Raw genomic sequence first — 25,512 nt, forward strand, 5'->3', positions numbered from 1 at the left:
TTATTATTCCTCCTTTCCCCAGGGACCCCCTCTCCAACCAGGCTCTATATTCCACTTTCATCTCCAGCCAGAGTCCCTACAGCCCATAACCATTCATGTCTACACATGTACATTGACTGCCTAGCCGCACGAGCGCACACATGAGCACCCACACAGGTGCACACGCACGCACACACGATACTTTGTGACTTTTTATTTCCATTTGTTTCACAGATTTAGAAAATCAGACTCGAGGCTGGGAGCAGGGAGGGGTAGTGGTACAGAGGTCCTGGGGAGGACGCTCCTGCTACCCCGCCCCCCACCGACCAAGCTCATCCAAGGTCCGACAGGCCTCCTGCCCACCCAGATTCATTTGGGTCTTTTGAAAGGAAGCAAGAATGGAGGTTAAGGAGCATGAGAAGGTGGCTTTAGGAAGGGGAGGACTGAGAGCTGGGCACAGGGTGCACTTGGGGGGGGGCAGACCAGGCCAGCTGGGGCCATTCCCATTTACCCTAACAGGAGATGGGGCTGTGCCAAGAGGCCTGAACTAGGGCCAGCCCAGAAGCCCCCCTGGGGCACGGACCCCTCCCTCCCCCATATACATACTTAGTCCCAAGGTCCCCATGAAGGGCTCCCACTCTCTACGCCCCACACCACCTTGCTCTGATCACTACTGGCCCTTTCCCACCCCTATTTCACCCCCACCCTACCCTCCCAGCTATTTACAAATATACAGAGGGTTTGTTTTGTTTTTTTATTGAGCAAGGATCTGCACCCCTCCCCAGGGAGAGGCTTACTCACATACACCTGCCCTCTCCAAGGGACACTTCCCCACCCTGGTCCTGAACCAGTCCAAGGCCTGGCTCTCCAGCCCCCGGCTGGGTCCTAGGCTATGGTGGGCTAGTCTGAGCTCCTGGGAGTGAGGATCTGAGTGAGGGAAAGTGGGGAGAGAAGAGAGAAAGAAGACGATGGGATGGCCAGGACCTGGGAGACTGGGTAGGTGAGGGGCAGCAGCTGATATCCCTGGGAGCACCCATTGGACGACCCCAGCCCTTGGAAGTCACTGTATTCTGCCCCAGTGGGGAAAGGGTAGGGGTGCAGGGGTCCCTGGCTCCACCAAGTACAGTTGTATAGGGGCCCGGATGCTTATCTCCCTCCTCTGAGAGCACCGTCCTAGCAGGCGAAGTCTTCAAAAAGCCCTCCGGGAGGGCCGTGAGGGTGGTGGTGGTTGGGGAGCAGACTGCTGGCCCCCCCACCCTCAGCACAGCCTCGTCCTGGGCACGGGCTCTGCAGGGCAACAAGGGTGAGGTTGAGCAGTCAGAAAAAGGGCAGCACACCCTTCATAGTGTCTGCTGATGTGGGAGGCTCAACACTAGGACATTTCTCAGAGAGGGTGAGGAAGGGGACAGGCCACAGGTTCTGGGAAACCTCCTCTTACCTGTTCCTTCAGTTCCTGCAGCCCTAAGGTAGAAATGCCCCCAGTCGAAGTCCTAAGGGGTGGCTTGGGGCGGCGCCGGGTTCTCTTCAGCCGGTCCCAGGACACCTTGTTAGGGTTCAGAAGGAAGGAGAGTGGGCTCAGTGGATTGGGGGAAATCATAGGATCATAGATTCAGAGCTGAGAGAGACCCTCATTTTACAGATGAGGAAACCAAGGGCCCCAGGGAGTGAAGATGTTCAGAAGAGCCTGTGATAGAAAGCTGACTTGCCCAGGTTTCCTTGTCCTGCCCCCATCACTCCCAATGACTGACCCCCCCAAATACTTCCCCTACGGCTTTCACCCTCCTAGCCCCGAAACATCTAGACACTCCTCCCCTCCAGGACCCCATCCTTGCCTCATAGATGTAGTCAAGGATCTCTAGAAAGGTGAGGACACTGGCCCCAATGAAGAGCCCCATCTGACCTCCGATGTCACCTGGGGGCAGAAATAGCACTGCATCAGGGGAAGAGCAGGTGGTTGGGAAGCCAGGCCTGGGGTGAAGCCCGAGAACCCAGCTGAGGCACCGGCAGGGGGAACAGGTCTCACCCAGGAGGGCAGACAGGCCATAAGCTGCTCTCTGCTCCACAGACTCCGAGGTCAGAGCTTCAAAGAAAACATCCAAGACCAGGAAGTTCTCTCTGTGGAAACATTCGGGAGGTTCAGGACAGGAGTGGGGCAGGGCATCAGGTAGATTGGCAAGGGGCATGGAGTGGATGCAAGGGAAACCGACCCCCCCCACACCCCTCATCTAGAACACGCCTGGAAGCTATGGTAGGTCAGCGATAGCGGGACTATGGAGCAAATAGCCAATGGCCTCCACCTGCCCCTCAGGGATCACGCAGGTGGGGCTCGTGTCTCCAAAATATCAGGGTAAAAAGAGATGTGGAGCTACCTCCAGGCACTCCCACAGAACAGACCCACGCTGCTCACAAGTCCCCTGCCTTATCCCTTGGAGAGTATTGGATTAAATGCTCTCTAAGGTCCCTTAAAATTCTGATTTAACTGGATGATCCTTATTGCAGTCATTCTGACAGCCTCAAATACTGCATCATCCACTCCAGAATTTACATTAGTGCCCCCCCCAACACTCAACGAATGAAGTCTTTGGACTCTTCAGCCTACCATTCAAGGCCCTCTCTAACTTGGCCTCATGACAAGGTCTCTGTGCCACCAGACTTCCCACTGTACTCCAATACGCACCTGCTCCATTCTTGACTATCCCACAAACACACAATGACTATAAGCCTTCCTGTCATTGCTTGTGCTCTTCCCCTCCCGAGATTGCTCTCCCCCATTGCCTACCTAAATCCTTCAAGGTCCACCCCAAGTCTCACCTGATCCATGAAACCTTCCTTGACTATCACAGCAATCACTTTTCTCTCAATTTCTATAATGTTTAGTCAGTTCTGTGGAGTCAGCATTTAATTTTGGTTTTTGCCCTCCCAATAAGACAGTAAATTTTGGCGGGGGGGATCTTATTCATCTGTGTATTACCCACACCATTATTCATCATTTATTCATTCACATCCTTAGCACACTGTCCTATATGTAACAGACATTCGATAACTACTTAGTGGATGTGTTATTTTAATTAATTCTACCTTTATTGCATGCCTATTATGTGCCTGGCAGATGCTGGATGCAGGGCACATTCAGTGATTTTATTTTTTCTGTCCCCTAGTACCACTTCATCTTCCACCCTTACCCTTCTATTCCCTCCCTGCCCCACTCCTTATACCATGATGGATGCATCTCCTTGCAGCTCCCCCCCCCACCCCCCACCGCCATGATTCCTCCACCCCTACCTCACACCCTCAGCACCCTCCAGGTCTTTGCAGCTGTCCCATGCCTCCTCACCATACCTGACCCCACTACTACCCCTGTACCGTATATAGGTCTCGTTTCGGTTGTACTTCCTGGCCAGATATCGGGCCGAGCTTCGGTTGGGGATCCGAACCATGGAGATCTCTTTCCCATAGCGTGTCAGATTGCAAGGCATGGGGCAAGCACAGCGGCCTCCTGATCCCCCACCCAGAGAGTCTGCAACACAACAGTTCCATCTGGGATGGGCTAGAGAAGGTAAAAACTTCAAAGGGGAACAGGTGGCAGAGGTGGGGTATACCGGTCCTTTCAGATGGGTGTAGTCACAAGAAAAAGACCTCCCCAAACAAAGTTCAGTGTATTACTCCCACATTCTGTGACATATCTACCCGTTTTATCCTAATGATCTAAGATCCTTCCCACTGGAGCCAGCCTAGGATTGCCTCACCCAAGACACTTCTGAGCAGTCTGGATGCTCCAAATATACTCTAATCTGGATCCCCCCCCCACCTCAAGCTATCACAGGAGGAGACCAGATTTTCAGTGATAAGTCAAGACTCACCCACTGTGGCAAAGGTGCCATATAGACGGCTAGGTACACAGGTAAAGGCCAGACTGTGTGAAAGGGGGATAAGCAGAACTCAGGAAGCTGGTGCATGAGAGCTAGTGTGTGACAGCGGGAATGGGGGCCAGGGGAGAGAGAATGTCACATGATGCAGAGTTGGCTAGAAAAAGAAAGTGGAAGAGGGGCCTGCATGGGCAGACGGGGTTTGCCCCATATGGATTCTGGGCAATGCCTCCAAAGGTCAATCTTTCACTTAACCAGAAAGGATAAAGTATTTTTCCAGAGTCACACGGTAAGTTAATGGCAGAATGGACTCCTGATTTGCCTCTTAAGCTTATTCCAAAGTCCCAAACCCTAAGTCCCATGGACTTAGACACTCCCCCAAAGGAGCCTGTTGAGAGAAGATTGGATGGAGAGGAGATAGGGAGATAGGGTACTGGGCTAATGGGGAGACAGGGTAAGCAATAGAAGGCAAGACTGGGGATATAGAATGAGATGTAGGATATAAGGGTATAGATATATAGGGATCTAGAGATGGGGATAAAGGTAGATGGGGTAGCCAAGATGGTGAAGATATGGGGATAGACATGTGTCTGTCTTTGAACATCTGATGGCTTCATGTCAAAGAGAGACAAAGCTCAATCTACTTGGTCCTAGAGGATAAAACCAGAACCAAGAGGGATAGTTTAAAAGAAGGCCCATTTTTGTTCACTAGACACACAGGGAAGCTTCTATTAGAGCTATCTGACCATGGAATAAACTGCCTTATCAAGAGTGTTACACAGAAGATTTCTCCGGCAGACAGGGATTAGAGTAGATGGTTTCTGAAGTACCTCCAACTCCATGATTCTATGAAATGGGGAGAAAGAAAGGTGGGGATAGAGGGAAATGGGGAACTGGAGAAATGGGAAGGGAGTGGGATGAGAAGGGGAAGAAGGCAGCACCTACCCAAAGTGTGGTCTGCACACTCGATGTAGATGTTGGGGGAGCAGATGGTCTCATTGCCTAGGGGGAGAGGAGATTGTCCCTGGAGTCCACAGTCCCTTCCCCACTATCCAAGCCCTACCCTTCTGAGCGCATAGGCATGCACATGCATGCACATACCTGCACATGCACATATATGTATATACACATGCATGCACACACAAATGCAAATCCCTCCCCCCTCCACACTGGTGGTGAAAGCTACTAAGGAAAGGCATAAGGAAGGATAGAGCAGCTCATGAGGGCAGGCTGATGGATGGCACCACACCCACCTGGCATGTGAACCATTCGGCAGTGACAGCGAGCCAGCACAGCCTCCTTCTCACAACGCAGCCGGCAGGCTGAGACACTGTAGGATGCATAGCCCTGGAGTTCCGGCTCCCCTCCCTCACTCTCTGCCCTGCAGTTACCCCAGGGCTGGGGCAGGTATGTCAGCTGAAACAGGAAAGAAGGATCATGGGGTCACAATAGGTCTAGGGCCAGAAGGGACCTCGGAAACCATCTAATCCAACCGTGATTTACAAATGAGGAAACCGAGGCCCTGGTCATATAGAGAATTATCAGTGGTGAGATTTGAACCCAGGTCCTCTGACTTTAGAGTCTTTCTGCTATTGAGGGGGTCAAAACCAAAAGCTCTATTTACCTGTCCCTAATCCCTAAATCACAGCTCACAGCTCCTTACATCTGACCTTGCTCCTCAGATCCCAGACCCTGCTACCAAAGCAGGCAGATGCCCCCTGGGTTTGGAGAACCCAAAATGCTCAGAAGTTTCTCAGGCTAAAGCGGCCATTCTTGCCTTCTTCCCTACTATGCTCACCCGCTGCTCCTGGCAGGACACAAATGTCTGGAAGCCAGGAGACACCCCAAACCCTAGCTGGTGGATATACGGTGGCTCCTCTTGGCTGTGGATCTGAACCCGGATGCCAGCCTCAAATGATGTCTCATCTGCAGGGAAAGAGCCCCAGAGATGGGGGTACAGGGAATTCTGGTGAGCTCTGGGAGATTCCGGGGTGCAGGCTCGATGGCCAGCCTCCTTATTCCCCCACAATGGCTCCCAAAGAGGCTGTTACCACATCTCCCCTCAGAGAAAAGACTTGAGATACCCAAGTGAAAGTCCAGTGGATGTATTCTCTCTGCTCTGAGCATTTAAAAAAAAATAGATCTTCTTTTGACCATGAGCCCCCAGCCAGAAATCTTACTCTGGCAGATATAGCAGTTTTCAATCTCTTTCCTCTTGAATCATTCTCAATCCCCGCCACCCCCAACACAGCAATCGACTATTATATAAAACCAAGGTTTAGCCCATCCCAACCACCAAAGCCCCATCTCCTCTTACTAGTCTCTCTCCATATGGGCAGATACTCTTCCTGTTGAATGTCTAGCATAATCTCCAAGCCACTGCCCATGCCTCCTGCCCTGCTGGGCCGTAGACTCTGGGGGTCAGCATTAAAAGTGTAGCACTTTCCATAACGAGTATATACCTAGGGGGAAAGGTGAGAAAGGGAGGTCACCACTTAAAGTCATTAGTGTTGTTATTCTGCCACCTCTGCATCTTTGTGACCCCATTGGGGGTTTCTTGACAAAGATAATGGAATGGTTTGCCATTTCCTTCTCCAGTGGATTAAGGCAAACAGGGGTTAAGTGACTTGCCCAGGGTCACACAGCTAGGAAGTGTCTGAGGCTGGTTTTGACTCTAGGCCCATCATTCTATCCACTGAGCCATAGTACTGGCTATCCATAGCTGGGGCTAAGGTAATACAAGCCATTGAGAAGAAGGGAGAAGCCAACGTCTCTTTTGGGGAAGTCATGCTCCCCCAGTTTGCCCCACATTCTTATCTGTCCTCCAAATTTCCTTTCACCCACTCCCATTCTCTGCATCCTTATTCTCCTTGCTCAGGGAATTATCCCAGCATCCACCAGGTGGCGGTGACACAGCACAGACAAAGAGAAGGGAAAGTCAAGGACCAGGGGGAACTGAGCTTGGATGAAGGAGAGAAGGGAAGCCAATAGATGCTGTGTATTTTGCCTCTGTTCTAGGCAACACTGTAAGACTAAGCTGTAGAGAAGGCACGAGCTCTCGCTGGTAGAGGGAGTTCCTTCATTTAGGATTTCCCCTATAACAATGAAATGACAGATCCAGTTCCTATCCCCTGCCCCCTCTTCTTCTGAGTCTAAGTCTATTGCTTAGCCCAGAGCACCATGCTTCCCTCAGGCACTGCCCCACCTGAGATTAGTATTGGTACGAAGAAATAGGGAGACCTTGGGAAATCACCCTCATTCACCTCCTTCCTAGGATCCAAGGAAATTGCCTCCCAGGAGGTCAGCTCCAATGCATCACATCCCCAACCTCAACAAATTCACCAAAACCGGATCAAGAGCATGCTGGGTTGGGGCAGCTAGGTGGCGCAGTGAATAAAGCACTGGCCCTAGATTCAGGAGGACCTGAGTTCAAATTTGACCTCAGACACTTGACACTTACTAGCTGTGTGACCCTGGGCAAGTCACTTAACCCACATTGCCCTGCCCCCCCCCAAAAAAAAAGAACGTAAGAACATGCCAGGTTTGTGAAGTGCAGCACTGTGCTGGAAGCTGAGAATAAAAAGATGAGAAGGGATACAGTCCTAGCCCTCAAAGAGCAAGTGATTAATATCATCTAATGGAGGGGATCAGATACCTACTTCTGTAAGTATAATACAAGGCAGAATAAGTGGTAAGTACCCCCAAAATAAGATGATAAGTGCAAAGGAGAGGGTGTAAAAATACACGGAGGGCAGGATGACATTTCTGAGGAGTGGAATGAAGAAGGGGAAATCAAGGAAGACTCTGTAGAGGAGGCAGTCCCCAAGCTGGGCCTTGAATCTAGACAAGGATTTCAAGAGGCAGAGAGAGATGTCAAGAGGGGCCATTCTGGACATAAATGCATGAAGGTGGGAGGAGGCAAAGCCACATCAGAGAATGACTGGCTTGGCTGGCACACAGACTCATCCCATGAAACAAGCATGGCAAGTGAAGGTAGATTCAGCTTGTGAAGGGCTTTAGGTGCCAGGCTAAGCAGTTTGCATTTTGCCCTTTATGTAATGGGGAGTCACTGAGATTTTTGAATACTCAAGTGATATGTTGTGCCTTGTGTATTACAAAGATTATTTTGGCAGCCATGTGAAGGATGGATTGAAGAGAGAAGCAGAGAGACAAGTTAGTAGGGTATTAGAGGAGCCCAGGATAGGGTTGATAAGAGCCTGAACTCTTATACTTATGGAAGTGGAGAGCCTTCCCCCTAATAACCAACCTCTTTTGGTCAAATGCTGCAGCCTTATCTCCCCCAGAACTTGCTTCTAGGTGACGGGCCTCCCCTACAACACACCCTGCCACGGGATTCAACACACCCTATCCCAAGGGTGTGCTGGAATCAACTCTAACCTGCTCAAGAGTCCATTGTTAAATTTTCAGTGCTAGCCATCACACCTCAAAAAAATCAATCACTACAAATTAGAGCTTGATTTATTAATCTGTTGATTGTCTAGACAAGAAAGTGATGGAGAAAATGTTAGTAATGCCAATTAATCTTAAAAGTATGTGCGTAGGAGCAGCTAGGTGTCACAGTGGATAAAGCACCAGCCCTGGATTCAGGAGGACCTGAGTTCAAATCCAGCCTCAGACACTTGACACTTACTAGCTGTGTGACCCTGGGAAAGTCACTTAACACCCCACCCCACCCCCGCAAAAAAAAAAAATGTGTGCACATATGTTTGCTTTCCCCCCCAGTGGATATATAGTGTTGAGCATTTTCCAGCACACTCTCTATATCACTCTATAAACATTTCTTGAGCTCAGCAGGAATGCAGTAGAAAGATCAGGGAATGAAATCATCAGCAGACTGGATGGCTGTAACAGACTGTTGTTGAAACACAATAATAACAACCACGGTGACAATGATGGGCATTTATATGGTGCTTTAGGACTGGTAGAGTGCTTCATGTCCTTTTGCCCAACTGAGTCTCACATGACCCCTGCCCACAGTCAACAGTGCCATCATCTCAAGGAGGTTTCCAGGAACAGATTCTTCACCATTTCTCTTTTTGTTTGTTTTGGTTTTTGGTTTTTTTTTGGGGGGGGGGCAATGAGTGACTTGCCCAGGATTGCACAGCTAGTGTCAAGTGTCTGAGGCCAGATTTGAACTCAGGTCCTCCTGAATCCAGGGCTGGTGCTTTATCTACTGTGCCACCTAGCTGCCCCCTTCACCATTACTCTTCTTCCCTTCTCTCCAACCTCATGTTCACACCTTCATCATTCTACCCTTTCATCCCTTCTCACTGCCCTTCCTCCATCGATGCCTGTTACACCATTCCCTCTTACCCAGCAAGGACTATCCATCTAGCTTCATCATCATGACCAACCCCCTTCCTGTTGTTGTAGTTGTTCTTCAGGTGTGTTCGACTCTTTGTGACTCCATTTGGGGTTTTCTTGCCAGAGATAATGGAATGGTTTGCTGTTTCCTTCTCCAGCTCATTTTACAGGTGAGGAAACAGGGAAACAGGGTTAAGGGACTTGCCCAGGGTCACCCAGCTAGTAAGTATCTGAGGCTAGATTTGAACTCAGGCAGATGAATCTTCTTGACTCTAGGCCCAGTGCTCTATCCACTGCACTACCTAGCTGCCCCCCTCCCTACCCTAATTAGTTCCATTCCTTCTTTTCCCTCATTCCTCTCCCCTTTCCTATGTGTTCAACTGCCTATACATATTTATTGCATGAAGAGAACCCTATGCTAGGCTCTAGGAGATATGCAAATTTAGATAAATAACTGCAGTACAAAACTTATACATGACAAGTGAATTAGAGACATTGAAAAACAAGTGCTTTGTGAGATTTGGAGGGCTTCCTGGAGGACGTGGCTTAAGCATCAACCTATAAGCAACAAGTAGGAATTCAACAGACAGAGTGGATCAGGGAGACAATTTCAGGTACAAAGAACAAGCAGCAAAGAAAGGGGAAAGAACAGGGATGGGGGGGGCGGGGTGCTGGTTCCATTTGTCTGGAATCTGCCTTGTGGAGAAGTCATGAAATAGGACCAGACAGGAAGGGTGGCAGCAGGCATGGGAAGGCCTTGAATATTAGGCTGATTTGGGACTTTACTTAGTAGGTGATGGGAAGCCAAGAGTATGGATATTGGCTATGACCTCCTTCAATCAGTTAGCCAGGGCAGATTGAGGGAGTCCATATTTTGTGCTCAGGTTCTAAAACGCTACCTGAGGAGGGGAAAGGGGAAGGGGAAGGACAGGGACAGGGGAAGAGAGGGTATGCTCCCAGACCCTCCCATACAAACACCAAGATCAGCCCCATACAGTACAAACTTGGTGAGGAATGGGAAGCCGGCCTCTGCCGTCCTCCCCCCCAAGCCCTGGGGCTCCTCAGCAGCCATCCCCCACCCCACCCTGCCCAGGCCGGTTACCCCAGACTTCTGGCACACTGGCTTCATCAGTAAAAAAGGCTGGATTTGGAGCAGAGGGGAGGGAGAGAGTCTGGGCTCTGCTACTTGAGCCAGTTACATGAGCTTTGCCCTACCCCCCCCCCCGTTTTCTCCTCTATAAGACACTGGGGTTGGGTCTGGGGGTTTCCAGCTCTAAAGCCCATGAGCCTACGATCCTCCCACCCCACCCTCAGCGCCTCCCTCCATCCTGGAGGAAGCAAAAGTGGGGGTGGATAGGCTGGGGCCAGGGAAGGGAAGTCCACAGGGAAGGAGCCGGGTCAGGCCAAGCTGCCCGTCCATCCCCCCCACGCGACACTGACTGCCAGGCAGACCACGTCGTTGCCCCGGAAACAGCCCCCGGGGTGGCCGGGCAGCGGGTGGAGCCGCCAGCTCCTAAGTGGCAGGACTCTGGTGGTAGCACAGCCCAGCTGTCTCTTCCATGGAGACGGCACGGCCACTCTGTCCCAAAGATCCCAGTGGTTGCCCATGTTTCCTCCACCACAGACTGCCCCAGGTGGGGGGATGGAGAGAGGGAGGGGGGAAGCAAAGGAGTCAATGGTGCTGGCACAAGGTTCTGTGCCAGTGCATAAAAAAATGAATGGAGCCCAAGTCTTTCCCATCAGCTCCCTGGACACTCTCATCACCTCCTCACTTCCTCTCTCTCTACCCCTCCAGTGTGTAGCATCATCTCCTTCCTTTCTGCATGCACCCCTCTCCTCTCTGTTGGTTTCTCTTTTGCCTATGATATCCCTGCTCTCCATCTGGTCCCTCACCACAACCCTGATTTCTATCCCTCTACTCTCTGTCTGTCCCCCTGATTTCTGACCCTCTGCTCTCTCGCTGTCTGGTTTATAAGTGTCTGCTCTATCTTCCTGACCTCAGGTCCTCTGCTCTTCACCTGTCTGTGTGACCCCCTAGCCTCTGCCTGTCCACCTTCCTAATTCTGTCCCTTAGCCTGTGCCTTTCAAGCCCTTCAGTCCCTGACACTCCTCCCTCCCCTGGACAGCCCGGGCACATTTCCCAGCCTCCCAACTCCCTCCTCCCCGCTCTGCAACAAGAGACAGTAATCTGAGATTTGGAGAGATCTGTCCTGAGCTAAACTCGGTGCTCGGCTCTCTCAGTCCCTGGGGCTCTATCTATCCACTGGGCTCCCATTTCCCAGGAAAGCTCTCTCTGCACCATGCCCTCAGTGGCGCTCTTGCTGTCCTAACGTCCCCCCTCCTCTCCCTCTCCCTTCAGTCACAGTGCCCACGGGGTTAACAGGCAATTAGTGGGGCCAGGGCTCAGAGCTTTGGTGGGGAGAGGGGGCCGAGCCTCCGGGAGATAAGAGGCAGCCAGGGAGCTGCAGAGACTGGGCTAATCCCAGAGCTAATCTTCTGGCCGGACTTTATCACAGCTGCCTTCTGGGCATTCTGCCTCAGCCAAGGAGCTCATACTTTGCTAGTTGCCCCCCAACCTCAGTGCCACCATCAAGGATCCAGCTGCACCTCCCCATTCTTGGCTTCTGTCCCTCACTCCCTCTCCCCATCTCTGAGGCCTGAATCTTCAGACCCCGAAGGTATAGAAAGGACCGACTTTGGGGGTGGGGCGGCAGTATAGGCACCCTCTCCTTTGAATCAGAGTGAGGACTTTAGGTACTGGGTAAGTGGGGTCCCAAGACTTTTTAGTTTTTCCAACCCCCAGTTCTCCTCATCCCCAATTCATTTTTACCAATTCTCCGGGGACAGACAGAGGAACTTGAGAGAACAAGGCTGATCAGAATAAAGGATGAGGTGTTTAATCATGGTAAGAGGACTTAACACTCTTCCCAAGATACATCTGGGTCTAGTGTTTAAATGACACCAATCCTTAAGAGGAACTCCTTTCCCAACATACTCAAAATCCATCCAGGCCGGGGAGGATTCCATCTATAGTCACAGCCCCCCACACACCCAGCTTTTACCCCAATATTTCCCAAGACTAAGGAAGGGAATTGCCTTCTTCCTCCCGCCGGGCCCCCCAACCCCCATGGGGGTAATTGTGTCTTGGGAGAAGCTGTCTTTGTCTTCATTCGAGTGTAAATTGTGAGTAGTAGTGAGCTATTGTTACCTGCAAAGGGATCTTTAGAAAAGAGAGAGATGGGAAATGGGAAGTCAAGAGCAGGAAGACCAGCAGGGGATAGAGACCACTAAGAGGATGGTGATGATGATGGGGGCGGGGGAGGGAACACCACAATGTTTATACCCAAGTTGACTCCAGTGAAACCCAATTAGAGCCAGCTGAGAAATGAGGAGGCTCCAGGAAGAGGGGAATGTGGTATTCTAAGATTCAGATGGTTGGATCCAAGGGCAGACCTGGGTGAGAAACGAGAAGAGAGCTCCCAGATTGAGGCAGGGAAGTAGATGGGATCTGTGGAGGGGGGGCTCCTTGCAGACTCAAAGCCACTTACTAAGATGAGAAATCCCATTTTCTTCACATCGACCTCCCTTCTAAATAATGATCCCCTTCCCGAAATCCTCTCACCCCTACTTAGATTGTCCACCAACCATCTTCAGTGTGTGCCAGATTGTATAAGTGAGGTGGGTGAGAGGAAGGGATGACTACGGGGTCCAGGGTAGGATAGGATTTGTCCTTCAGGAGAAGAAGGTGCCCCTTTCCATTTCTTGAAGGTAATAGCATGTAAAGAGAACCCACCACCACCACCAAAAAAAAAAGATATACAGAGGCAAGACAGAGTAGCAGGTTCCCATTTTGGGAATCTACACTCCCAAGACTCTCCACACTTCCATATCCATTAAACCTCACACACACACACACACACACACACACACACACACACACACACCTAACCCCTTCAACACCCATGTAGTCCCCTGACACCTCTGCCCCCACACAACCACTCATCCCCAATTCATCTAGCCCTACCCAAACACACCCCCCTAGCCCCACCCCCTGTGAAGACACTCAGCCTTATACCATGAAACTCATGCAGGCCTCAACAGCCACACTCACATACTTCTGTGGCCCGAGGACCCACCCAATTTTCTACACAACTACACACACAATCCCACACCCCTATATCCATCCAGCCTTATACAACAACCCACATCCACACCACAGCCCAGGACTACCTCAGTGCTGCATAAGGACACCCATCCCTAAGAACACCCCCTACCCCCCAAGCCCACACCCCCTACATCCATCCACTCAGCCCTGAACCCATTCGAGCCCAGACCCCTGCCCCCACTCAGCCCTGCACACATACTCACTGTGCCCCTCTCTCCTGAACACTTACATGGTCTGGCATACATCCATCACACATGCAGCGCCCTCCCTCCTGTCTCCTCTCCTCTTCTCTCTGGGTTTGCCTCATTTGCATTCCCCAGGCTCCCAGCTCCTCAGCAAAGTGACCTCCGCTCAAGAAGCGCCAGAGGCTTCCACAGCGGCCAGTGAAGGGGGGAGTGTATGGGGGGGGAGTTCTATGAGGAGGTGGGGGGGTGAGGGGGGAGAATGAAGAGAGTTAAGAGGCCTTGCAGGGAAAAGATGATGCTCAGGAGAGACACCAGTATGCGTGTGTAGGGGGAGGGGGCTTGCAGAAGGGGGAGAAGAGGTAGGCCGGGACCAAGAAGTCTCCGGGTTCAGATGGGAGCTTAGGGGCCAAGAAGGACAAGGAGAAAGGGAAGATGAGCATTTCCAACCAGCCTCTCAAACCGGGGCTCCCCTCATTCGCTCCTGAGGTCAAGAGACCAAGGCTTTGGGTGGACAGCGGGAATCAGTTGGCAGACCCCCTACCGGGAAGCAGCTGCAGACAGGGCTCTCAACCTCCCCAGGCAGGAGAAGCATCTTTCCTTCTCTCAGACAGAGTGATTGCCAGTCTTATCCCCTTGCCACCTTCCCCTTTGACCCACCTCAGAGCCACGGGGCCAGTAGCTGCAGGACCTCCAGCCCCTAGAAGATGGCTCCCAGCCCCTTCTGCTCCCCCACCCAGTCAAGCCGCCTTCCCTCCCCTCCCCCTGCCTGGTATTTACACCTTTCACACATTTGTAAGCTATTATCCTGTCCACGCTTAGTCACCGCTGAGCCAAGCGCCACGGATTTAGCTGCTTTAATCTTTCCTCCTAAATCAATCCTCCATTTCCCCTTAATCATCCCGTGGCTCTTCCCTGAACTCACTCACTGCAGCCTGTCTCTACCTCACTGGGGCTGGGGCTGGGGCTGGGGCTGCTCCCCCCACTAACCCCAACAGCCAAAACGGGGCATCCTAAGGCCATCGTGGGGCATGAAAAGATAGGGCCAGGTGGGTAGGGGTTTCCACACTCATCTGGGGAGAGCTGGTTCCCCAATCCTTCACGCTGGGGAGGAAAAAAGAGATCCCAGCCCCCACCCGCCCCTAAAACCCTCATACGTGCCCTCCCTGTGTAAAGTATCTCCTCTCCAACCCTTCAGGGTCCCACCACACCACCCCCCTGCACACCTATACACACATACACACACACACACACACACACACACACACACACATTCCCATATCCATCATTCATTCTCCCAGATTCATCCTCCCTCCCTCAGGATGCCCAGTCTGACTACCTGCTGGGTGTAAATACCCCAAACTGACCCTGCCCTGACCGTGGGAGATGCCAGGTAGGTCTTTTCCCTACTCAATCTCCACCCCCTTGGCTGAGCCGGCCTCTAAGACTCAAGCCACCACCCTCCCTCCCTCCCTCCTGGTTATTGCCCAGCAGGAGGCTGAAGAGATCAGAGTCAGGGATGGGCCGAGGAGTAAGTACTCTGCTGTCGGAAGCCCCAAGCATCCTCGTCATTCAAGAGGCAGGGGGAGCCACGGGTTTTCTTCCTGGGCCTTGGGCTCCCCCTTATTCTCTCGTTCCTGGAAGTCACTGACCACCCCACCCTCCCCCAGTCCCCCAGAGAGAGGATACGGAACGGCCGAAGACCAGCTGCCCTGCGTCACTGGATACCAAATCACAGATGGGACCTGGGTATTCCTGGTCAAAACCTTTCTCCTTCCTCCAAACTAAATCCCCCCTCCCCCCAGCTCTCTGCCTCCTCCCAAATCCCCAAGCCCATCCTCTTTGCCCCAGCCGGGATCTTATAACATTACTAACACATCTGGCCTGGGTCTGCAGAGGGAGGAGGTGGGGTGAGGGGAGATTGGGATGCAGACAATTTGGGGAGTTAATTCTGCACAGGAAGGAAAGTAGCAGAGGGAGGGGGAGCAGGTGGGGAAAAGTACAAGAAGTGACAAGGAGCTGGGGTGGGGGTCCAGGAGGGGAGAAGGAGGGAGCATTGCTACAAACACTAATCAGTGTCTTCCGGCAGCTCCATGGAGGAGCTGAGCTGATAATGAGCTGGGCTCCCGGTTGATTCCTGATTAATGAAGAGGCCGGCGGGGGCCTCTGCAGAGTGGGACCGGGTCAGGACTGGCTCTGCAGGGCCCCCTCCCACCCTCCGAGGCAGGTCTCCTTCCAGTCCCTGATCCCCTCCAACAAAAAGGAACCCAGAGCTCACAGGGTCACCCCTTGGCATCTGACTTCCCTTTGGAAGATGCCACCCCCACCCCACCCCTGGCAAAAAGCCCCCTAAAAGAGGGGTGAGTGCAGCCGGGGCTGTAGCAAAGAGGAAGATCAGAGAAAATGAAGGCAGCATCCATCGGAAAACAGGGACTTGGACAAAAAGCTGCAGCTGGACAGGTTGACAGAGCAGGCAGGGCCCAGCAGCCTCCTGCACCTCTGCCTGGTATCCAACAGAGTCAGGGAGGCATGGGGGGACCAGGGGAAGGCAGGAAGGCCTGGGGTGGTAAAAAAAAAAAAAAGGAATCCGGGACAGAGGATTTCAATGTTGGCCTGAGGGTGAGGGTGCCCAGGTAGAATGGGCTGACGGAGAGAGAAAAGGAAGGAATTGTGATCTCAGGGGGCCCCAAACCAGGCCTCAGTCCCGTCTGTCCTGGAGCGGACCTGAAAGGTGGGGGAAGGAGGCGGTGGTAAGAGGGGGAGTAACGGGGGACTGCCCAGCTGGAAGTGGCCTTGTCTAATTGTGCCTGATTAGCAGAGAGGAAGGAGAACCGAGAGAGTGATTAACTGTCACGCCAGTCAAGGGAAAATAAGGAAAAGAATGTAGGTAGGAAGGGTAAGAATGGGGCCTAGTCAGGGAGGGGAAGTAGGGTCGCCCAGATGAGTCTGGTAAGAGGAGAACAGGGACAGGCAACTTCTTCTCTTGCCCTCATTGGTGTCTGCTGTCGTCTCCAATAACACACTAAGCCTACGGTTCTGGGAGTCCTAAGACCTGCCTGCTAATCCTGGCTAGGATACTTGCCAGCTGACCTCGGGCCAGACACTTCCCTGCTCCTGGGTCTTGGTTTGGTCATCTGTAAGATGGGTTGGATCCATTCGGTTCTGATTGTGAACTCATCACTTCCAGGAAACTCACTTTGCTCCCTGCCTCAGTTTCCCCACCTAAGGGAAACAGTCATTCAGAACTAAAAGGGACCTTAAAGCCATCTAGTCCAACCCCCTTCTTTTACAGCTATGGAAATTAAGACCTAGAGGGGTCGAGTTTCCAAGGTCACACAAACAGTGATAGAGGTAAGATTTAAACCCTATCCTCTCTGACTCCAAAACCAAACAGTGCCACCCAGACAATACTAACAATGAGGAAGAAATAAAACACAGTCGGACCTAAACCTATATATAAAATATTCTCTGTGTGTGTGTGTGTGTGTGTACACACACACAGACCAGTATATATGTATACACACACATATATACACACATACACATATAGATATACATGGGTGTATGTTTGTATGTGTATATCTTTATGTATATATAGACATATATATATACATACATATATACGGAGGCGTTGGGGTTAAGTGACTTGCCCAGTGTCACAGAGCTAGTAAGTGTCCGAGGCAGGATTTGAACTCAGATCTTCCTGACTGAAGGGCCAGTGCTCTACTTACTACACCACCTAGCTGCCCCATATATTTTTTAAATGTTGATTCTCCAACTATCTTTTCAACCTACCTGGCCACATCCCAATCCCCATCCCCCAAAGCCACCCAAAATCTTATTTACCAGATTTCCCCATGTTAGGGTCTATAACTAAACTGACAAAACTTCTGGCCTCCTTGGAAGCCTGACGAAGACTACTAGGTCTAAAGCCTCCAACACCCTGTTGAGGTGTGGACCCTGCAAGGCACCCAATCTTCAGCTTGGCTTTCCCTATCTACAAAATGAACATGATACTTATGCCACAGGGTTGCTATGAGAACCAGATAATACCACTTGGGTAAGGCATCTGTGAGTGTAAAACGTTATGTAGACATATGCTATTGCTGTCACTTCTTCCTCTTAGTCCTCCTCCAAGGCCACAGCAAGAGGGAGAAAGTACCCTATATTCTTTTTTTTTTTTTCAGGGCTATGGGGGTTAAGTGACTTGCCCAGGGTCACACAGCTAGTAAGTGTCAAATGTCTGAGGCTGGATTTGAACTCAGGTATTCCTGAATCCAGGGCCGGTGCTTTATCCACTGTGCCACCTAGCTGCCCCCAGTACCCTACATTCTTGAAGGTCATGGCAATGGATCTCAAGTTGTGGCTGGAAAAGCTTGGAGTGCTGGCCCAGTCATAGACGAGGCTCCTTAAAGTTTTCAAGTCATCTGTCTTGTAAAGACTTATTCAAGCGTTTCAGTCGTAGCGGACTCTTCATGGCCCCATTTGGAGTTTTCTTGACAGATATACTGCTAATTTTACAGATGAGGAAACTGAGGCAAACCAGGGTTAAGTGACTTGCCCAGGTCCACACAGCTAGTTAGTGAGTGCCTGTGGTCGAATTTGAACTCAGGCCTTCCTGACTCTGAGCCTAGCACTCTGTGCACTATGGCGCCACCTAGGGGCCATTGAAAAGAGTGTGATGTAACAGAAAGAAAACTACTCAAAGTCAGCCAACCGGAGTCTTGGGCAAGTCACTGTGCCTCTTTGGGCTCAGTTTCCTCATCCATGAAAAGGTTATAATGATATGTGCCCTGCCCACCTCACCGGGTGTGGTGAGGAAAAGGTTCTGCAAATCTTGAAGTATAATAGAAGCAAAAGGTAGCATTATCATTATTTGGTTTGTTCATTCTAAAAATGCCCTTTGAATCCTGACTGGCTCCCACTTCATGCAAGGAATGTGCATGCACAAAGTCAACCATTTTCCCAGGGATAGATTGCAGGAGCAGGTAAGTGGCAACAGAGGGCACAGAGCACCGGCCCTGAAGTCAGGAAGACCTGAGTTCAAATCCAGCCTCAGACACTTACTAGCTGTGTGACCCTGGGTAAGTCGCTTCACCCTGTTTGCCTCAGTTTCTTCATCTGTAAAACGAGAATGATCATAACAGCACCTACCCCCCAGAGTTACTGTGAGGATCAAATGAGATAATAATTGTAAAGTGCTTAAGCACCATATCAGTGTTTAGTGTTATTATTATACCTTAGGTTTCAGCCACACATCCAATCCATCCCAATCTTTGTCGAGCAATGGGAACCACTGACTGAGGGACCGATGGAGGGTAGATTCACTTGGAATCGTGTCTTGTTAGTAGAAGGTAAGAGCAGAAAGAGTGGGAGGAAGCATTTTCTCAAGCCTCCCCCCTACCTGGAATGCTGTTTCCTCTCTGCCTATCCAAATCTCTCCCATTCGTTCTCCAAGGCCTAGCTGGTGCTTCTGATCTTCCAGTGAACCTTTCCCAGGCCCTTCCAACCTGTAAAGGATCTCTCCCTTCTCTGAACTCGAGGCACTTAGTGATTGGAGACATCATTTGGTGATTAATCATAACCGGTGACATCTCTTATACCATCTGTTGTCTTTCATTGTTATTTCTCTTAGGATGTGTTTAGGCTGTAAGATCCCTGAGGGCAGGGACCATGTCTTCTTTTTTAACCCCTCATAGTGTCTGGCAGGGCCCCTGCACATAGCAGATGCTCAATAAATATTTGGTGCTTCCTTGCTTTGCTTGAGAGTGGCTGGAGAAGACTAGAGAGGGAGAGTAAAGAGCAGCGATAATGGGTAAGGAGTGAGAACAGGTAGAAGTACGTGAGGGGATATATAGGGGAAAAGTAAGTGGGGAGATGGGAAATGAGTTGGGGGAGTGGGGGAGGTAACAAAGTGTGGGGGTGAGAGATTGAAGTGGTAGCAGAAGCTAGATAGAGCAGCAGCTGAGGAGGCCTGGGGGAGGGAGCATTACCCAAAGTAAAAATAGGCTGGAAAATGTGACATTTATTAACTTGGATTCCAGAGGAAAGGTCACATCATGGTGGGGAGTGAGGAAGGAAGGATCAAGGAAGGTAAGAGGAAAAAAACAGGACAATAACCCCCTCCTCCGACCCATTCCTCCAACCGGCTGACCCATCTCATTGCCCAGTCTCCAATCAGGACCAGAACTCCCTTTCATCATTCCAAGATCAGTTCCTATTCCCATCATGGACCCATCCCCGTTCTAGAAGCCATGTTTGTCACTGATCAATCCCCATAATTTTCCTCCCAATGCCAAAATCAGAATCAGAATCCAGATTTCCAGTTCTAAGAGAGAAGGATGGGGGTGGGGGCAGGGTGGAAAAGAAACAGCAATAAAGGACAATGGATCTCCAAAGGTGAATGGGCTTGCCCCTTCACGTCTGCTGCTTCTCATCCAATCCTTACTGTTTTGAAGCCACTCCTGCAAGAGACCCCTAAAAACTCCCATCATCCTCATGTCACCAGATTATCCAGTATCAAAAGAACCAAAGAGAAATATGCCCTCCACACAGCCCTGCCCCATCACTCTCACCCTGAGCAAACCCATGAGTCCAAGGAATTCCTCACATGGGTCTCCTTGACCCTGTGTAGGGAATACCCACACACATGTTCTAGCCTTTCCCAGAGAACAGCAAGAAATTTCTCCTTGTTCTCCCTTCATTCTTTCAGTTTTCTCCCTCCCTTCTTCCTTCTTCTCTTCTATCTTGGCCTTTCCCTTCCCTCCCACTCTACTCCTCTCCCTCCTCCCCTCCTCCTCCCCCTCTTCCTCTACTCCTGTTGCCTCCCTCCCTCTGGACTTCTTCATCTCCCCTCCTGTCTTCCCCCTTTGGTTCCCCCTCCCTTTCTTTTTCCTCCCTTTCCCCCCTCCCATCCCCCTCAGGCCTGGACATACAAACTCTCGCTCAGAAGGCACAAAGATTCCATTGATTTCTGGCCCCCATCAGCACCTGCTGGGACCAGTCTCTGCTCCTCCCCGATCTGGGGGGGGGGCGGGGAGAGCACAAAAGGAATCTTACCCCAGGGAGATGACAAACATGAGTGGGAACCTCACAGGGTACTGTGACCCCCTCTCTTCGTCCCCCCCCCAACTCTATATCCCACCTTCTCCTGATCCTTCCCAGTCTCTGCAGAGAGATAAGGCTGAGAAATATATCACATAAGAGAAGGGGAATGAGAGAAGACTAGCATGCTACCTCAGTTTCCCTCAACAGCCCCTCTCCAGCTCACTGTTCATGTCCCCCACCCCAAAGCAGAGATTTACCCCCTTTGTCCACCCTATGCCCACTCTTCTCCTAACATACCTATCTTCCCCCACCCCATGCTCCCTTCTCCCCCCTCACTGCCTCTACTTATGCCCATGGCCAAAGGGGTTGACATCCCTGCTCTATGTCCCTCTTCAAAATTGTCCCATAGCACCAAGTCCCCTCTGGATAGTGGTGGACAAGTCCAAATTTGACAGCTATGATAGGGTACATTGCTCTATTTGGGGCATGTGTCCCATTGATGCTGAAGCAGGGTCTGTGTTGAGAACCTCATAGAGAACCCTAGTTCTACCACAATCTGTGTTTCCATCTTGTGGCTGATTCAATGGCAGTAGTGATTCTGTGTGTGGATGTATGTGGACGTGTGTGGACACTGGGCAGTAAAAACGAGGAAAAAATAGAGAGAGAGTGTGGTGTGAGTTGGACATGAACTGTGTGCTTGAGACTCAAAATATCAGATACAATGTGAATGTTTGTGAAGGCGTGTGTATGTGTGTGTGAGAGAGACAGACAGACAGACATGAACAAGTGGGCAAAAGGCTTTCATGCATCATCAGTGGTACACTACTCTGTGTGTATGTGTGTACATGTACATGTACATATGAAACCCAGATCAAAAGTCCCGGTGTGTGTTTGTGTGCACATACAGTGACCTCTCCACCAGCTGTGTGTGTGTGTGTGTGTGTGTGTGTGTGTGTGTGTGTGTGTGTGTGTAGAAGATTCTGACATGTAGAGTGTGAGTTGAGAGAGATCATGGTTATCATGTGAGGGAATGACACTCAGGGAATGACCCTCCCTCTTCCTGTGTTCCAAGACTCTGACAGTAAGAGGATGGAGATGAGTAGTAGTAATTCATGTGGGGTTCACGTCAAACCCAACACACAGGAATGGAGCGGTGTGTATGTAAGAACCAGTCTGTGTAAGAAACTGTGGCCAGAATAAGGGACAGGGGGAGGGGGGGGGGAGCACCTAAGAATGAATGAGTGAGCTTGAGTCTAAGAGCCAGAGAGAGGCTATAAGAGGGAAAGAGCTGTCAGTGGCAGTGAGAAAGTGAAAAAGCCAGAGCTGAGCATGAGGGACAACATGAAAGGGGGAGTGTGTGAGAGAGAAAGAGAAGACACTAGCACTGTGTAAATGTCCACGAGGTCCTTCTAGGTATTGCCCATGCCAGCTCTACAAGATGCCCCCCTAAGCCCTAGCCCTTCCACAGCTGCTCCCCCTCAATCTCCTGAGCCCCTAACCTTTGGCTATGCTACTTGCCGGCACTGGTGGGGGGTGGGGAGCAGGAGTGAGAGAAGGGTTAAAATTGTGGGGGGGGGGGAGACACAAACCCTGACTTTCTGGAAAGAGGATGTTCTCTTGGGTGGCAGGACCTAGAAGCCTCCCACAGTGCTCCAGCCAGGAGCTGCCCTATCCCTTCATTGCAAACCTGCCCTGATAAAGCCACCTGGCACCAGGATGCCCCCTCCAAACCATGGCAGTGCTGCAGTGGCAACAGCAATAAGATCAGGGTAAGCCCCTCGGTGCTTCCACAGCTATGGCTCTGTGCCTAGGGAGTGGAGGGAGGGACCTCTAAGCTCAGGGGAGCCACCAAGGAAGGACTCTGGTGGCAAAGGCAATGGGGAATCCTGATCCAGGACACCCACCCCATTCCACCACCCCAACCCAGATGGCCCCTCCTAGTGCTAGGGGCAAGCCAGCTGGTGGGACTCACCACAGAGAAGTTACTGGCGGAACAGTGGTGACCACTGAAGTTGCAGCTCTTGAGCATGTCAGCCAGCTGGTGGCCAGTGCGGTTCAGAATGTCCACCATGTCCGGCTCGGGGTACCGAAGGCCCGCTGCCCGATGTCCATCTCTGTCCTTAGGGGGCAGTCCCGTCAGGTTGGCCAGGTGAAAGATGTCAGCATCACTGAGAGCAGAGTGTCGGAAGCGGTTGATGTTGCAAAGGGTGACAGCAGGAAAGCCCAGGGCAGGGGCCACCCCGGCTGGGTCCAGGGAGACCAGGTGAGGCCGAGCCAGGTAGCTCCGGGCCAGGCCCACCGCCTGGTAAAGGAAAGCAGCTAGGGAGGCCAAAAGGGCCAGTGCCCACAGGCTCCTGTGCAGCCCTCGAGGCCCCCGGCCACAGGCATGCCCCAAGCCGTGCAGGGTGCTGGAGCTGGCAAAGGTGGCCAGGTCCCTCGGGGGTGCCCCCTGGCATGCTGCCCCCAGCAGGCTCTGCTGGTCCCCCTCTTCCTTCTCCTTCGGTTTGGCATCCTCCTCGGAAAATTTGATTTTGCACACTATCTCGATAGGCATCTGTCCCTGGCTGCTTGGACCTGGCCGGCCAGAGAGTCCCTGCCGCCGTCCCCTCCCCGCCTAGCAGCCCGGGCTCTTCTCCCCAAGTGGTGGTGACAGCAGCCGCTCCTCCAAACTCCAGCCGAGGAGGGGGAGGGGGGCACGAGGGAGGGGAGCTGCTCACACTCCCAGCAGCTCCGCAGCCCTGGCTGCTGCCGCCGCTTGTCTCTCTCCTCGATCGTCTCCTTGTGGCTTCGCTTATCAGCAGCAGCACAGCTGTCAGCCCCTGCGTGTGTCCCTGCGAGCGCTCGCTCCGCCACGCCGCTCAGCCCGCGCCGCTCAGCATGTGCTCCGAAGCCCACCCCGCGCTTAATAATTCAGGACATGTCAACAGCGTTTCACCGGCGGGCGGGCGGGCAGCAGGAGCTGGGCCAGGGGAGGGGAGCGCCAGGGGCGGGAGTGGACCCCAGCCCAATACTGGGGAGCCCCGCTCTGCACCCCCGACCTCACTCAGGACCCCCAAACTCTCTTTGCGCCCCCGGCCACAGGGTGCGCCCTACCCACCCCCCACTCCCAGTCACATGACAGATTCCCCCCTCTGCCCTGCGCCCTTTATTCCCTGCTGGGCCTGAGGCCGTGGCCCTGAGCAGCCCCCACGCTGGTTCACGGATGAGCACCACTCCGCAGACCCCACCCAGGTCCACGGTGGACCACCTGACATCTCTGCTGCTACCACTACTACCACTGGCCTTGCGTCTGACCCAGCTGCCCCATTTTCCAGCTTCCCAAGCCGCTTTACCTGAGCCACTTGTTTGAATATAGCTCATGAACTTGAGAGGAAGAAGAGAAGCTACGGAATCCCGCACTAGCTCCTCTCCGCCTCCCTAAGGCTCCCTCTCGGTTATGGCTAACAGGGCTTTGCCCCCCAAGAAGCCAGGTCTCCCTTCCAGCGCCCGGCCCTCCCCTCCCTCCCCAAGTCCCCAGAACCTCCCAGGGAGCAGCAGCAAAGGGGGTCCTCGCGGCTGACTGGCAGCAGCTGTGGCTCCCTTGCCTCCCCCAGATGGTATGGCAAGGCTGGTGAGAGAGCAGCCTGGGCTCAGGTAGAGAGGAAAGCAGAGGTAGGGAGGGTGTCTGTCCTACCTGGATGAGGGGGTGTGGGTGTGGGTGTGCATGTGTTTGGCGGGTCTCCCTCGGGGAAGTGAGGAGAAACTTCTGTGGAGAAATTGTCGTTGGGTGTGGGGCTGAGGTAGGTAAGATGAAAACGCTTTTTAAGGGTTGTTGGGGGGTAGAGGGTGCTGTCTTCACAACTGTGGGAGCACTAGGGGACTACCACAGCATCTTAAGGTTTGAAAAATAATCACACCAATGCCAGGTAAAGCTGAGGGGGAAAAATACTTGTGTTGATGAGGTGGCCAAGCTTAGAAACATGCCATGGCCCAGAGCCTAGCAGGGGAACACCCGATGGGATGGGCTATCTTGATGAAGGGTGAGGGAGACACGCTAGCAAGCAGTCGTGGACAGGGAGAAGCATGTGGGCTGGCCTGGGAACATTAGCATGTATGTGCCCTCCAGGGACAGGGGGTGGCAAGAGAGGAACGAAGGCGCTTTGGGGAGGGGGTGTTAGGAGGGGGTAAGGAAGAGCAGTGTGTGGGAGCATGTGTCTTTAGAAGGGAGGGAGCACATATCCCGGGGGAAAGTGGGGGGGGGGGCTGATTAATCGGAGCGCTAATGAGCAGCAGGGAGAGGAAGCACGGAGGGGCGAGGTGGGGGGAGGCCGCTCCATCGATCCAGCGCCGCGGAACCAGCAGCAGAAAAAAAAAAAGTGCGAAGGGAATCGATCTGAGGGAAACGGCAGCTGCTGGGGATTAGAGCCCAAAGCCCGCCTGCCGCCACCCCCCCCTCCCCCCATGCACCAGGCCTGCCCATCTACTACACCCGCCGGGGCATTCTTGGGGGCGGGGGCGCTCAACCCCGGCTTTAGCCCTACAGGGAGAGAAGAGAATGTCTCCCCGGGGGTCCCTGTTGGAGAAATGGTCCGTGTTTCATGCCAGCTCAGTTCCACCCCTATCTTGTGTCTCTCCTGCCCTCCCTGGAGACATTAGGTCCCTCCCCATGCAGAAGCATGCATACCCTGCACCTTCCGTTCTACCCGGTCTGGCCCCAGCTCCTAGTCAAACGTACCGTCCTTGACCGGCAGGGAGACTGGGACCGAAAAAGCTGACCTACAGCAATATCCCCACCCAGAAGGAAGCTGGGGACTTGGATACCTGGCTCCCAACACTGATCTTCCTGGAGGATCCCTATGGATAGCACCCTCAGGATCCATGGGCCTCAACTTCCAAATGAAGGGCTGAATGTGGGGTGTTTCGGGAAGGAGTTGGTCATGGGGATCTCCAGAGAGCTGGAAGTGCTGGG

At 52.4% G+C, this 25,512-nt stretch overlaps 1 protein-coding gene across 2 annotated transcripts; it reads right to left on the minus strand.

Moving 5' to 3' along the window:
- Window positions 1-675: 675 nt before the first annotated feature.
- Window positions 676-23,605, minus strand: ASIC4 (acid sensing ion channel subunit family member 4). 2 transcript variants are annotated; one of them, XM_043998805.1, is made up of 10 exons: window positions 22,537-23,605; window positions 6,163-6,307; window positions 5,644-5,771; window positions 5,099-5,261; window positions 4,791-4,847; window positions 3,343-3,496; window positions 2,003-2,094; window positions 1,812-1,891; window positions 1,418-1,522; window positions 677-1,266 (listed from the first exon to the last, which is right to left on the minus strand). In XM_043998805.1, exons 1-10 carry the CDS (start codon window positions 23,116-23,118, stop codon window positions 1,153-1,155), a joined length of 1,620 nt encoding a protein of 539 aa, XP_043854740.1. In that variant the 5' UTR covers window positions 23,119-23,605; the 3' UTR covers window positions 677-1,152. The 2 variants fall into 2 exon arrangements, with proteins under 2 accessions (XP_043854741.1, XP_043854740.1); XM_043998806.1 differs by lacking the exon at window positions 4,791-4,847 and having other exon boundaries at window positions 676-1,266.
- Between the last annotated feature and the right edge of the window lie 1,907 nt (window positions 23,606-25,512).

Source organism: Dromiciops gliroides, chromosome 3, assembly GCF_019393635.1.
Source record: "Dromiciops gliroides isolate mDroGli1 chromosome 3, mDroGli1.pri, whole genome shotgun sequence".
Classification (NCBI taxonomy): domain Eukaryota; kingdom Metazoa; phylum Chordata; class Mammalia; order Microbiotheria; family Microbiotheriidae; genus Dromiciops; species Dromiciops gliroides.

Excerpts from the sequence above, each read along its gene's own strand:
- ASIC4 (XM_043998805.1), bottom strand. The coding sequence starts at position 23,118 with ATGCCTATCGAGATAGTGTGCAAAATCAAATTTTCCGAGGAGGATGCC. Across the intron at positions 6,308-22,536 it reads CCGCCAGTAACTTCTCTGTG|GTATATACTCGTTATGGAAA; the intron begins GTGAGTCCCACC and ends CTTTCCCCCTAG. Across the intron at positions 5,262-5,643 it reads TGTCCTGCCAGGAGCAGCGG|CTGACATACCTGCCCCAGCC; the intron begins GTGAGCATAGTA and ends TTCCTGTTTCAG.